Source organism: Anser anser (genome assembly GCF_964211835.1).
Source record: "Anser anser genome assembly, chromosome: Z".
Taxonomy (NCBI): Eukaryota; Metazoa; Chordata; class Aves; order Anseriformes; family Anatidae; genus Anser; species Anser anser.
The window spans coordinates 42,630,082-42,645,052 of NC_139723.1; the positions used below are offsets into that span (position 1 = coordinate 42,630,082).

General features: G+C 39.9%; 1 protein-coding gene across 5 annotated transcripts in view; it reads left to right on the top strand.

Annotated features, from left to right (window-relative positions):
- PTCH1 (patched 1) overlaps positions 1–14,971 on the top strand; it is a 73,550-nt gene that overhangs the window by 46,122 nt on the left and 12,457 nt on the right. For all 5 annotated transcript variants that reach the window (XM_083817969.1, XM_083817967.1, XM_083817968.1 and 2 more), the window contains 6 exons: positions 673–1,072; positions 1,553–1,862; positions 7,486–7,628; positions 9,641–9,824; positions 11,314–11,594; positions 13,118–13,255. In XM_083817969.1, coding sequence (XP_083674095.1) covers positions 673–1,072; positions 1,553–1,862; positions 7,486–7,628; positions 9,641–9,824; positions 11,314–11,594; positions 13,118–13,255 — 1,456 coding nt within the window. The remainder of the gene's footprint in view (positions 1–672; positions 1,073–1,552; positions 1,863–7,485; positions 7,629–9,640; positions 9,825–11,313; positions 11,595–13,117; positions 13,256–14,971) is intronic.

Below are 14,971 nucleotides of genomic sequence, written 5' to 3' on the forward strand. Positions count from 1 at the left end.
TTAAATAAACTAGCTATATGTTAGGTTCTTGCATAGACTAAGATAAAGGGAATGCTTCAAAGGAATACTTTTGTAATTTTGTCTCTTCGTGTAGCCCATCCTTCCTGGAAATTAATCCTTGCATATGTTTACTTCATTTTTAAAACATTCAGTGAGTGTATGGCAAGTGGTTTCAAGCTGCCTCCCAAACGTCTGAGATCTTATCCAGAAGGCCCAAATATTATTTAACAGTTACTTTAATAGTTCTAAACAGAAGAACTCAGTATGTCATGTGTTTACATTTTCATCTAAATAGCTTAATTCTCAGCATGGGCACATGGATGCAAACTCACGCATTGTGCATTCAGACTGTGTGACTACCTAGCTATTGACCTGATTAGCATGTGTAATTAATGGAGTTATATGAGTTGATGTCAATGTCTTCAGACAAATACTGGTTCCTTTTTTGCTGAGCACAAGAAACGTGCGCATATTCTCTGAGGCCTGCAATTAGAACCACGTCTAAGAAGTGTCTGAACATAGAGGTGCAGAAGAAAATCTATTTCAAAGCACGATGCTTAATTAACTTAAACCATCTAATAGTAGTAAGAGCAGTTTCAGCCAGAAGCAGATTATCTAATCTAGTCTGAATAAAATAAAGATGCGAACAGATGTTTTTCTTTTCTCTTACAGTCCATGTGTCACTAGAGTGATTCAGATTGAGCCTCAAGCATATGCGGAAAATGACAATACTTGCTACAGTCCTCCACCCCCGTACAGCAGTCACAGTTTTGCACATGAAACCCAGATTACAATGCAGTCTACAGTGCAGTTGCGCACAGAATATGATCCCCATACGCAGGTGTACTACACCACAGCAGAACCGCGCTCAGAAATATCTGTACAGCCTGTGACAGTGACTCAAGATAATCTTAGCTGCCAGAGCCCAGAAAGCACAAGCTCGACGAGGGATTTGCTTTCCCAATTTTCAGACTCCAGTATGCATTGCCTTGAGCCACCCTGTACAAAGTGGACACTGTCAACTTTTGCAGAAAAACATTATGCTCCATTCCTCCTAAAACCAAAAGCTAAGGTAACCAGAGAACAATTTACCTGTTTCTCAGAAATGGACTTCTGCCCTGTCTAGTAAGAAAATTATCCTGACAATAATAATAAATATAAGGAATAAATAGAATTGTTTTGGAGTAATAATTCATAATAATTTAAAGCTATATTCATACCTTAAAAATTTTTTCTTTATAGCCATGTACTGACATAGTTTTTAAGTTAAGAGGGAGGGTGTTGCTGACTTTCAGTAACATAAGCTTGTGAACTGTGAAACTAAAGCCACTTTTTAACTTTGTTACTGTGTAAGTTTTTCGTCAGTGATACAGAGCCCCTTCAATAAAACACAGTTTAGCCTTGTCATATGTGTATATGAAAATAAAAGAAAAGAAACTTTAGAAGTATGGTGATGGGTGCTAATTTTGATCCTGGTTCTTCAGCATGCTGTTGTGAATTGCTAGTTTCTTTAAAAACCTAACACCAAATGCATTTCCATTTTTTCTTGCAGATTGTGGTTATTTTTCTTTTCCTGGGTTTACTTGGGCTCAGCCTTTATGGAACTACCCGGGTAAGAGATGGACTAGATCTCACAGACATTGTACCACGGGAGACACGGGAATATGACTTTATTGCCGCACAGTTCAAGTACTTTTCATTCTACAACATGTACATTGTGACACAGAAAGCAGACTATCCAAATGTCCAGCACTTACTCTATGAACTTCACAAAAGTTTCAGCAATGTGACATACGTTTTGTTGGAAGAGGATAGGCAGCTTCCCAAAATGTGGTTGCACTACTTTCGAGACTGGCTGCAAGGTAAGAGGAAAATTGCATGAACCTTTCTTCATTTTACAGTAGCAACCACTTATTCAATGTAGTAATGCTCCTGTCTTCCAGTATGACCACACAGTTAAAGGCTGCTTGCATCAGGCGCATATCTAGGTTCTGATCTGATTTTTGACAATGCCTGGCTGTTTCTCCAACAGTTCAGTTCTGTGTGGCTAAGTTTACTCCCTGTTAAGAAAGTTTTGAGGCTTTAAAGATTATATTCTTGAGAGGCCATCTCACGCCATTAATTTCAAAGCAGCTAGTGAGGAGTTCTGATTTCTAATTAATGACTAAATACGGCCCAGTATCTTGGGAAAATAAATGTTTGCTGAGTGTTTTGAGAACAGTAAATGAAAAGTCCCAGTTCAGCAATGTATTTTGGCACAGGATTAACTTTCAGCACATGAGTGATCCTGTTGGCTTCAGCTGGGACTGCTGGCATGAAGAAAATTCAGTGTGGCTTAGGCGTTTTATTGGACTGGGAGTGCACCACACATTCTAGATTTCCAGTCAAGTGTCCTCACTCTTTCTGTGGTGCTGCTTTTTCTGAGGTGAATTGTAAAGGGTTGTGGGGAGACAAGAGGAGGCATGGCCTTTCAGGCACTATGATGATAATTAAATTGAAGCCAGCTTATTAAAGATATTAAAGATATTATAATTACACGTGTTGAGACAAATAACTGTTTTGTATTTAAAATAAATGGTACAGTTACATCTCAGCAAATTTAACAGTTCTCTGCTGCAAGCAAACACGTTCTGCCTAGAAATATGCCTGTCCTACCTCTGCCTTTCTGTTGGAAGAATCTACAGGAAGCTTTTTGCCAAGAGAAGAATAAATTATGCTGATCTAGTGAAAATATAAATTTTAACCATAACTGTTCACAGATAACCAATGTAGCCAATGAATCTTAGAAAACATTTGCATAGCTGCCAGTATTCGGGGTATTTTCTTCCTTCCGAAAATATCCTAAGCAATATTAGAAAAGAAGAGGCATCTAAGTGACATGCATAATAAACAAAATTACCAATTTTCTTGTGTGTTCAATGCATTGATAAAATCAAGCAGAGCAGGGTCTCAGCTATTAGCTTTGTTGGTTTTTTAATGTTTATTACATGTATTGGATCTGTTCATTACAGTCTCCTTACTGTAAGTTTTACTTGAAATATTTTGCTCACATAAGCATATTGAGCTGCAAGGGAAGGCAAGACCAGCAGAAAGAAAAATTCAACATAGCTTATATGTTTTTCTGGATTGGAACCTTAATATACTTTGTAGCTTTGTAAGCAATAATCTTTTTCTATGCTTTTCCAAACTCTCATAATGCTTCTGTTTATGTCATTTCTTTTGCGGTTATTTTTTCTGTCGTCCAAAACACTAGGGAAAAATGTGTCTGGTCCCACCCCTGTGGAACCCGTGAGGTAGGTAGGAATCTGAGAAGATTGTGTTCACAATCTTCATGTATTAGTGCTGAATCTGAGCATAGCCTGCCAATGATAAAACGAGGAAAAGGTGCCCTTGGATCTGCTTCTTTGCTGTCTGCTGTCAGTGAAACGCTGGAGGCTAGCCCACTTGGTGTTGCTCCAGGGGTTGCTCTGTGCCTCCTCTCCCAGGCCTTCCGCTTACCTTCCTGGATCTCTTCCATTTTAGTTGCCTCTCCATAATCACCTCCTAGTGCTAAGGACTGTCTGAGCGCCCCACCACCCAATGCCTACACATCTCCTCTGTGCTGTATGTACATGTTCATAAATGACCTTTCCAAGTCTGCACTAGTCTTAGGGGTGTTCCTGTTCTCTTCTTATTGCCCGTGGTTACTTTTCCCCTTCTGGTCCATATTAGCCTGCGGGCCCTCCCTCCTCGCCCTTTGCTGTTCCCACACTAGAGGAGCTGTGGGTGTCCTAGTACCCTGGATGCCCAGAGCTAAAATGTTACATGGGAATGGTCAGGGGCATTCCCGGGATGGAAGTGTTGGCTTGTGGTGATTAAAGTGGACGTGCCAGCTCTGTGACTGAAGGCACATTGTTTTGCCTGCTGACCACTACAGATTTCAAATTAATCATTATGATTACTACTCAGCACTTAGGCCTGTGTCCTTACGACTGTTCCCTACCTTCCCCAAGAAGAGGAAGGCATAGTTAGGACAAAGCAGTTAGCTGCTTTGTAATGACACAGGGCTGTCTTTACAGATAATGCATTTACAAACCAGTAAAGAAGAAGGGTACAGGGCATTAATGTAAAGGGGGAACTAAACTGTTGTAGTAAAACAATTCCATTATAGTTACGGAATTATCTGAAGGTGCAGACGCTAATTAACAGAAAGATATATGGTCATTACCAAATGGTACTGAAGCCAAGGGAGTAGAGGAAGGGAAGGCGAAAACAGAATTTGCAGGCAGAATGCAGTTCTAGGCTGGATCCAAGGAGGATCCTTTAAGAGATGGGAATAGTTCTGTTGCTGCATTTTTACATGCTGGAGAGAGCAGGATAATTGAATTAGGGGTAACTTTGAACTTAATGGTAATTCGTACTGACTTCACTGGAGTACTTCAGTACTAGAGATTAATGGCTCAAGGCGGCCTTCTGACCATGTATATGCATTGTCCATGCGTTTATGTGTATGCATTTGTCCAGCAGATTACAGGATGGATTGGAGGGAAGCAACAGCATATGAACAAAAGCATTTTTTATGAAGACAGCGTCCTTGGTTTAGCCATACACTTCTAGTTTCTGTACAGTTGAGTGCCATCAGCCTAACACGCTTCTTTTGGCAGAGGTTCCCTTGTATTTGGCTTCCTGGTGTCCAGTCGTATTAACATATTTTCTGCTATTGAAAATGCAACAGAAGAGAGTTAATACTAATCGTTCATTTAAACTGGGGATGTTAGCATTATTTTTGCAAGTGACTGAATGTAAATGAGGTAGCTTGAATTTCCTGGCTTGACCTTAGGCTTGTTTCTGCAAAGGGTAATCTTATCTCACATTACATGATGCCAGCTGTTCACATGGGTAGGCAGGAATTGCTTCGTCACCTCCATTCCAGCATCCCGCGTAATTTTGGAGGGTTTTGCATTTTTTTTTTGAAGTATTAAGCAAAAGTCACTGCTAACATGAAAAAATCCCATACATAACATTTTAAAAATTCCCTTACTATTTTTTTAAACTTCTCTGCAGAACAACATCAACAAGTTACTTTTATCTTTCTGACGAGAAACATTTCATTAATCTCAGTTATCTTTACAGTATATTAAAGGTCTTTTAAATCATCGGTGGAAACAATATATAATAAATGTATTATTTGCTTTGTAAGCAGTGACTCTGCTATTATTTTCAAGGTGTTATAGGAAATTTTATTTATTGAAATTTTGAAATTCTCTAGAAATGAGACACAACTGAGTGTGGTTTCTTGATATTCTTTCCACAGACTTTCAGTTTCAGCAAGGTCAGTAATAAAATGGCCCAAACTGCAAGGTGGTTAAGCCATCTGAGTAATAAAGACATAACAGGGAACAGGTTTTGAAGGATGATCGAACTTGTAGGAACAGCGAAGGGGCAGAAAGGGAGAGATGTGAAAGAGCTGAATTTCCATCCACTGTAGTAACATAAAACGTACGTGCCCATTTTTTAACATACCTTGTGACCACAAATTGGTAATGTTGCATGCAAATGAGTGTATTGGGTATTGTGTGTCAGTGTAGCCCCGTGACAGGAGCTGCACGTTCGTCTGGAAGTTCCACCCCGAACATTGTCTAGCATAGCAACTTGTGTGCTCCTCTTACTGAAGGAAACCGTTTCTGCTGTAACTTAAAAGTCAAGCTGTTCTTTGGTGGTCCCTCCGTTTTCGTGATGATTATGATAGCAGAAATGCTCTCACCTAGCCACTTCCTCAGAGACTGACACAGAGCTGAGCTGTGTTATGGAGGGGTGGATTTGCATTTCTGCACGTCTTTAACAGTGTTTTCCCCGCTCTGAGGGCAGCAGTAGGCAGTGCTTTTTAAAGGAGGGCTGCGAAGCTCCTTTGGTGGTGTCGGGAAGCCTGGCGATGAACCGTCCTCCTCCAGGTGGCACAGCGGCAGATTTGCCAGGCCCTCTGCATGACTTCGTTCCCCGCTTTCTGGCTTTTTTTGTGGGGTACAGTTTTGCAGGACAACATGGGAGGCAGTTTTCTCAGGGAGTGGGGGAAGAGTTCGTCAACGGGAGCAAGTACTTAGGCCCGGGGGCGGTGTCAGTCGGGCCTGTTTTCTCTTCCAGCACTCTTATCTCCTTACAGCTGTAGCTAACCTATCAGATCTGTAATGATGGTTTTCATTACGGCTCCTCAGTGCAGCTGTGAGGTGGGCTGGTGATTTCCAGCACCACCACCACCACCCCCTGGCCTTTTCCTTCCCTTCCCTGGACATGCGGTTTGTCATCTGTTCGCACAGAGCCTCCTTGTACCGGGCTGCGGCTTCCTGTTCTAAATCTGATCCAAATTTGTGCCGTGAGGTGTTCCCTCCCCCTTAAAGGGTGGCAAAGAGGAAAATAACAGTTGAGAGTGAATAGGTGTTGGCTGTGATCTTTACATGTGCTGGCAGCAGATCCCACGACTTGTATTAGCTACACAAGTTGAACAGATGGAACAAATTGACAAAATCATGTTCACTCACGCTGCGCTCGAGGAGCAGCTGAGTTGCTGTTTGAAGTTGAAAGTTTGAGTGTGTTTTTTTTTCCCCTTGTAGTGGAATTTCTGGTTATATCGTAGGAGCTGTTGCCTCGGTGCTCTGCAGTAGCCCAAAACACTTAATGAGAGTGGTGTGTGTCCTCCTCCTCTGTGCCCTAATACTCTTGGCCAGCATTTTGGTGAGGGAGGGGGGGGAGCACGGAGAGTGTTTCTCTTCCAGATAATGGGCTAAATGGCTCTCTGTTTTTAACTCTCAGGTAGGCAGTGATGTTAAATGAGCGCTGAACCCAGACCCTTCTGTTTTGGCACCATCTGTGTTAGCTTTGTTTTGAGGAGGGTGTATATGAAAGGGGCAATAAATGAGATATAGTTATGGATTTTGTGTGTAATGATTCTGGAATTGTAGCTCATGAGGGTAAACACTTTTTATTTTAGTTTTAATTCTTCCCAACGTATTACTCCAAGCAGAGTGCTAGGTTGCTGTGTCACAGCTAGCATTCCTGTCAGGCAGTGGTGAGGCTATACAAACTCAAGAAAGTCTCTGAGAAGGACACTTGACCTGAGAGTCCTAATCCTACCTCAGATCTCCTGTAGGCATTGAGGGTAGGGTGGTTACTCCAGTGCAGATTGCATCTGTGGTATGCTAATCCACTTTTGCTGGTCAGCACAATGTGGGAAGAGTGTTGAGGCTTCTCCCTTACACCTTCTTGTTTTCCTGCCTTTCTCTGCACAAAAGACAGGACGTGAAAGTGGTACTTTTACCTTACCATACTGTGAGTGAGTGAGGAACCCAAATCTGGGAGGCTGTGGTTGGATAATTTGATTCCTGCTTCAGCTACACAGGGTCAAAGTTTACATTGAAAAAAGTCGTTCTTCTTTCTTTCTACTGAAATTTGTTTCTGATTGATTTCTTACCTGTTTGTTCTGTCGTCTTCTTGACTTTCTTAACTCTTCAGGACTTCAGGATGCATTTGACAGCGACTGGGAAACTGGGAAGATCACTTACAACAATTATAAAAATGGATCTGATGATGCTGTTCTGGCTTACAAACTCTTGGTACAAACAGGCAACAGAGCAAAGCCCATTGACATCAGCCAGGTACTGTATCAGAGTCCATACTGGTTTATACAGGAATGCACAAGTCATCAGGAGTAGGGAGAGGTGGAAAGAGCATGTCATAGTCCCTTTTTCATCTTTAAGAATTGAAATACCTGAGTTATACCATTCTGCGTGGCCTTGCTGACTTTGCTAGAGCTCTGTATTAGCTGCAGTCTGGCCTGTGTTGCAGAGTGTTCAAAGTCAACACTGGGAATGCCTGTCCTTGGTAATTACTGGGCAGATTGTGTTAAGTGCTGCTCCCGTCTCAAACATACTCTCTGTTCTCACTGGAGTTGTGGAGGATGCATTGCTGCATCCATAGATGGAGCCTGGTTCTACGTGAGACATAGAGCCAACATCAGCCTTGTTGTATTAAGAGGCATTGCTGCTGGTTTGAATCAAGCTTCCTTACAGGGTCAGTTTTTGCTCAGCTTTTGCTGTGGTTTTGCATCTAGCATTTCTAATCATTTGCTTAGTTCCTACCAGTTTATTCAAAACCTGAATTTTAAAGAAGGATGTTGATGAATGATAATATCATATTCTTGTACTGTCATCACTAAAAAAAGATATACTGTAGTAGAACCAGCAATGGCAGTTGGCTGAGCTGCCTAAATAGGATACGTCTGACGTGCTTTCATAAGGTTATCACAGGATATGACTGCTGTAGCCATTGGTAGGTGGAAACACATTAGGTTTGACTCCTTTAGCTAAAATTATACTTAAAACCTCGAAGAAAAAAATCTGCAATAATCTAGCTTCTCCTGTCCTAGAATCCCTATTGACTCACTGTGCTTTTAGGCAGAAAAACAGTCTTTCTGATGAGCTTCTTGGCAGATCTGCTTATTGTCTTTCTCTCTTTTGCTGGCATTAAAGGTGAAAGATTTACAGAGTACATTGTTCAAAGTTACTATGGTGTGTAAAACACACGGCTGTATAGCAACATGCAGCATGCTGTCAGGTCTGAATGAAGCTTCAGCTGTGAATTAAGGAAAGAAAGGGGGTTGAAGAGAAAACCTTTAGTGAGGTTTTGTTTAGCAATGTGTACCAGGTACGTGGTGGAACAAATGTGATTGGACTACAGCTGCTGATATAATTTCCTGTGCCTGGGAGGGAGAAAAGTGTGGTGCACCCACAGGGGCTGAGCCCTGTACTATGCAGTTCCAAAGACAGCTTGAAGACATACAGTTGTTGCATATCCTGTGGATTAATTGAATCCAGATCTTTGGAATCCAGCTTTTTTTTAACGGCTGTCACTGTTGTTTTTCATTTCATTAAAAAGACCTGAAACTGGAGCCCAGCCAGAATTTTAAATAAACAAAACAAAACAAAAAAGCAATACTTTTCATCCACAGAGTCCTCTGTCAGAGCCCTAGCTGTGCAGTATTTAGCTTGAGAACCCTAGAAGAGTACCACTGCTGTTTACCCCACAGATACAGTTGCCCACAGTGACCCAAATAGCATAGGGCACTCGTCTGCTTTCTTGATGCTGGGCATTTTCTGAATACATAGGTCATAGGAGGCAAGTGTTAGCAAAATTTATACAGATGTTGTTTTATTTTTATAGCTCTCCTCCATTTACTGGGTGGCATTTCCTTCAGTGTTAACAACAGAGGTTAACTGCACACAGACGTGTATAGGGACTCTTGCCAGATTTTCTTTCCCTTTCTTTAAATATGTTTCTCCAACTTGGTTGTTTTTTACTCTTGGCTGCAGGCTTTTAGAATTCAGGTTTAATTGGTTCAGTCTATTCTGGAACCGTCTGCTGATTTAGTGGTTATAGTAAATACTATCTGAGTATTAATTTATAAATAACCACTTTCTACCATCACTAGTTCTTTTTTAGGTTTCTTCTATATTGCCCAACAACAGTTCAGTGATAAGTCACTTCAACTGAAAGCTTATACTCTTTGTTTTTCCCCTCCTATGTATGTGTCTTTTCATTGAAAGTTTTACAGCAAGAGCCCCAAAAACAAAGCTCATTTTGAAAGGCTTCTAATTTTTCCATTTTTCAGTTGACTAAACAGCGTCTGGTGGATGCAGATGGAATCATTAACCCAAATGCTTTCTACATCTACCTGACAGCCTGGGTTAGCAATGACCCTGTGGCCTATGCTGCCTCTCAAGCCAACATCCGGCCTCACCGCCCAGAATGGGTCCATGACAAAGCAGACTATATGCCAGAAACAAGGCTGAGAAGTAAGTAACATTTCATCTTAATGTCTTACAGTTTATATAAGTGCCCCCACTCCTTCCTTCAAGGACCAGTAACTCTCTAGTTGGTTGATGCTGTACAGGGCTCAGAAGCATAAACAGAACAATATATTGTGTTACTCTGTAGCCTCAAGAGACAAATGTACCATTGCAAATGTGATGCCACTGCAGGATTTTATCATGTTGAAAAATGAGTTTTATAACAGCTTAAAGCTCTAAAAACTAGTAATAAGAATTGCTTTTTAATGCTGTGTGATAGTTTTGTGAGAGAAACGTGGAGATTGCTTGAAATTGCTGCTTGTGTCGCTCCAAAGTGTTATCGCTCAGATTATACCATGCTTGTCCTCAATTCTTAATACCCAAGGGATTTTTATCGAGTTAGCTCATATGTCTAAGGTACCAACACTGGTATGGTACAAGAGCTGCTTAGGTAGGGGAGCAGTCCTATTCCATGCTGTTTGTTTTTTTCCTGAGTAGTAATGCTAGTTTGCGTTGCTTTGCTTCAGCTTTGAATTTATTGGGAAGATTGCTAGTTGGACACCGGTGAAGTGGAGAGGGCATGTGGGGGAGGCCTGGTGCACTTGGAAATGTGATTGGGTAACAAGCTAGCTGTGCTTCAGTGGATCTGAACCCTAGAGCTTTGTGGCAGTCAGCCAAGTCTTGTCTTAATGAAAATTTATAGTTGAGATTATAATAGGGCAAATCATGTTTAGCAAGTCAACTGAATGACCCTGCAGGGTCTGGAACACACAACGGCAGTAACGAAATGCTTGTTGTGGAAGCTTTTTTTTTTTTTTTTTTTCTTGTGGTACAGTAGACTTAGCACTGAGCTTAAAAAGAAGCATGGAGAGCTTTGGTTTGTCAAATTATTAAAGGATAAAAGGTTATGTATTTCCTCACTAAACCATTACTTTTATATTAGTGCTTTTTACAGTCATTTGCATCAGTAACAAAACATGGATTTCTGAATCTGAATTTCAAAGTATTCAACGGAAATCTTAAAAGCCAACCAACCTGACTGAATATCGCTTTCCTCTTTTTTTTTTTGTCAGTGGACCTCAGTCAATCTCAGGGAAATGATCTTTAATTTCAAAGGAACTGCACTTGCATAAAACATTTGGAGAAAATATTTAACATGATGTGATCTTCAATTTTCTGTTGCAGATAGGGACTTTTGGCAATCTGTTCAGTAAAAAGCACTATATAACTGATGAAGCTTAAACACATTGCTCTTAAATTATATAAAATTGTTTGGGAACTTAATATAGACTGGCTTCATCCCCTTGTATTGCAATGTAAAGTATAGTAATCTCCTGTGTTTAGAGTTTTTAAAATGTTGCTTGCTCCAAAGATGTAAAATTTAAATTCAACGCCTTTAAACATTTTGCTATGGAGATTGAAGTGTTTTGTTAATCATGCTCTCTGTGTATCTTCTTCCCAAACATGCATTTAAACATTGCTATCCTTTTCTTAGTTCCAGCAGCTGAGCCCATAGAATACGCTCAGTTTCCTTTCTACCTCAATGGATTACGTGAAACTTCTGACTTTGTGGAAGCTATCGAGAAAGTGAGAGCTATCTGTAGTAACTACACCAGTCTGGGGATCGCCAGCTACCCAAATGGTTACCCGTTTCTGTTCTGGGAGCAGTACATTGGGCTTCGCCACTGGCTTCTCTTATCCATTAGTGTGGTTTTGGCTTGCACGTTTCTGGTGTGTGCCCTCTTCCTCCTAAACCCCTGGACGGCTGGGATCATTGTAAGTTTATTATAAGGGTCTTTGTTGAAGTCAAATTCCTTTCAGCATAGCTCTTGCTGTAGTCGGGAAGGTTTTGTTTATGTCTGGGCCTCTGGTGGAGTATGTATATTGCATCATTCATTATATATTTATTCAACTTGAGGGGGTAGGGTTCGCGCTAAAGGTACAAACCTCAATAACCTTAATCCTTTGGCCACCTTTTTTGCAGCTTTAAAGGTTTCTTATAAAGGCACATAAACTTTTGCCCTTGCTTAGATGCATACTAACATGGGAGATAAAGACACAGAGGAAAATTAAGAGTTTTGTTAAAGTTGCTTGTAATTATTTATTCCTTCTCCTCTTCTATCAAACAATGTTAGTTCTCAAGGCGGTTGCTTGTGACTAGCTTGCCTGTAAATTTTCCTACTAATTTCTGAATGCAGTCTTTCTGGAAAAACTGAAATGGTTAGGTTGTACAGTACGCACTGTGGAAGGAGTGTAACTGGGCTATTGACGAGAAAGAGTCATAAAATTCTAAACTGAAGAGAATACTCCTCCATGCTTTCTGCAAGGCACCATAAGTCTCACAGTAAACATTCAAGTTAAATTGAATGATGAGGTTCCTATGTTTAAATTCCATAAACTGTCGTATGGTTTATAAAATGCCAGAAGTAGAAAAGCATAAAATGGTTACTAGTTTTTGTAATGTACGTTTATACGACAGGTATGTTAAAAGGTAAATGTTTAGTCTAGAATATTTTTCATAGCACTTAATCAAGCAATTTATGTTATTATTCTTGATTCATTAACTTATAAAATCATTTATTGTAGTGCATACTTTTTTTCCTTTAGAAAAGGGGTTTATTTTCAGAGTCTACCACTGCTTGTATAAGTATGTCAATCTTTTTTTCTTGCTTGGTTTTAGAAACTTTAAAGTTGATTCTACAGATTTCCTCCCCTCCCTTTTCCTCAATTTTTTTACAAGGTAGATGAAAGAAAAATAAAGCTTTCCCTTAGATTTAACTGTTCACTTTGTTCATGTCAATCCCTCCAAGTATCTTAAAAGCTCAAAGCCCCTCTGTAACATGAGACTCATCAGCTGATTACGGCATTCACTTTCTTGTGGGCTTTAAACCTCCTCAAGAGTCATCCTCGCTTACATACACAGTTCTACAAAAAGAATTCCAGTAAAGATAGTTGAAAGTTACTTTTTCTGGAAAGATAGTCAGAGAATCAGGTGAATAAGAGAATGTAGGTTTGGTGGGTAACCATCATTAAGAAGAATAAATTATTTTTCAGATCACCTATAATATTGTAGCCAACAGAAAATTGATGCTTGCTCTGGTAACTGATTCTTAGGAGTATAATTTAAACCAGCTCTTTAGCAAGTCATTGCCAATGAGCACAATGAAACAAGGAAGGAAAACTAGTTTGCCGTTGGCAATAGAGGACTGCTTTTATAGTCACCATGTTGTTCTGAAATGTCTTTCTCTTCATTTGTCTAGAGTATGGGAAGTTACTAACAGCTCTTTGAAATCATCTAGGTGGTGGTGCTGGCTCTGATGACTGTGGAGCTGTTCGGTATGATGGGTCTAATCGGAATAAAACTGAGTGCAGTGCCTGTGGTTATCCTGATTGCTTCTGTTGGGATTGGTGTGGAATTCACTGTTCATGTTGCTTTGGTATGTAAAACTAGGAAGCATTTTCAAAGTATTTTAAAATAACGTCATGGCTATGTTCAGATCACAAATCCTTATAGTCGCTATAAGACTTTCCTGGTCATTTTCTGCAGTGTGGCTGTTGTTGCCTCAATGCTGAGAAACTCTTCTTGTGTGTACGTTCTGTATCTTGTGGAATAGCAGCCTTTGAAAGGAGATTTTCAAAATCAGATTGTCATTTAATGTCTCCAAGCCACTAAAATTTGAATGGATTCAGGTTCATATTCCACTTGAAAAATCTGCACCTTCTTTTCAGAACCCATCAACAGTTGGGCACAAATATGAAATACGTTGAAAAATAGTTTTCCAATGTGATGAGGAGGAGCAGAGGAAAAAAGAAATGCATTTTATGTAAACATTTTTAACATTTGCAAAGTTAAGTGTCCAAATCTAGAGTGCACCTATTCACCCAGCTTAGTCAACCTGATGTACACAAATGTGGCAAAATGACAGAGCTCTTGCAAGGGGGCAGTTTTGGGTGATCAAGGTCTGTAAAACTCATCTTGCTTTATTTAGTGATAAAGAAGAGATTAAAGGGCTATTTTTCTGTGTTCACATTTGATAGTGTCAGTGCTGAACTTTCCAACACTTTGCACACTCCGCAAAAGGAGATGAGAACTGAAGGGGATCTTAGCACACTGGAGATGTGTATACAAAAATGGGGCACAAGAAGTGGCAGGATGATAAAAATAATTTTAAGAAAAGTTGTAGGGGAAGGAGGTTAAATAGAAGCAACCGGATCCCTGAAGTGGTGATGCTTTTTTTCCCCTTACGCTATGGAGAGTTAGACTTTTGGAGGTAAACATGTTTGCCAGCACTTGATACATTGGGAAGTTTTAGAAACCAGCTGCACAAGAGGAAGAAAGAAATCACAGTTTCATAGAAGTGACATTTTAAAAAAGGAAAATTGGAATACAGAAGTACAAAACACTTGTTTGTTTCTAAATGGAAATAAACCAATTTAATTTATAGTACCATTTATATGTAAGTAAAAATCACCTGTGGCTGAAGCTAGAGTGCCAAGTGAATTTAAAATTGTGTTTTTTCACATTGAGTCTGGTGTCAAAATCTTTCCAACACAGGCTTTGACATAAATGCTTAGTAGACCTCAGATGATGGTAAGCAGTATATTCATAGGACTTAATGAATATACACCAGTCTTGCATTAAAAAAAAGGCACTGTTGGTACAGACCTTGGATTGAACTTGTTGAAGAGTAATTAACAGTCTACTTGTGGTTCAGTTCTCTGCTGTCACCTGTGAATTGTCACTTCATTTTTTTCATTTTTTTTTCATTCCTGCAAATAAATTCTGAGTCAATAGTAGACTCTTGTATTATGCATCCTTTAAAATCACACATACACATATGTAGTTTAGATAATGTTTTAATATGTTTGTGGATCAAATCCCACAGCTCCCATAGCTGCCATTCACAAGAGTCATCTCATTGACAGCTGCCTTTACCCTGAGGGGGATTCTTTATCCATTTGTGGATATGGGAATGTAAAATGTCCTGGACACGTTAATTTTCCATATACCATCATTAGTCCAATTGTAAAGATTAATATTACATGTTTGGGCTCCCTACAGAAATGAGGGTTGGGACCCTTATTCCACATGTTTTTGGTCTGTTTGTCCCACCAAGTAACTTTTTAATATGTTGATTGATTTCAGCCAAATT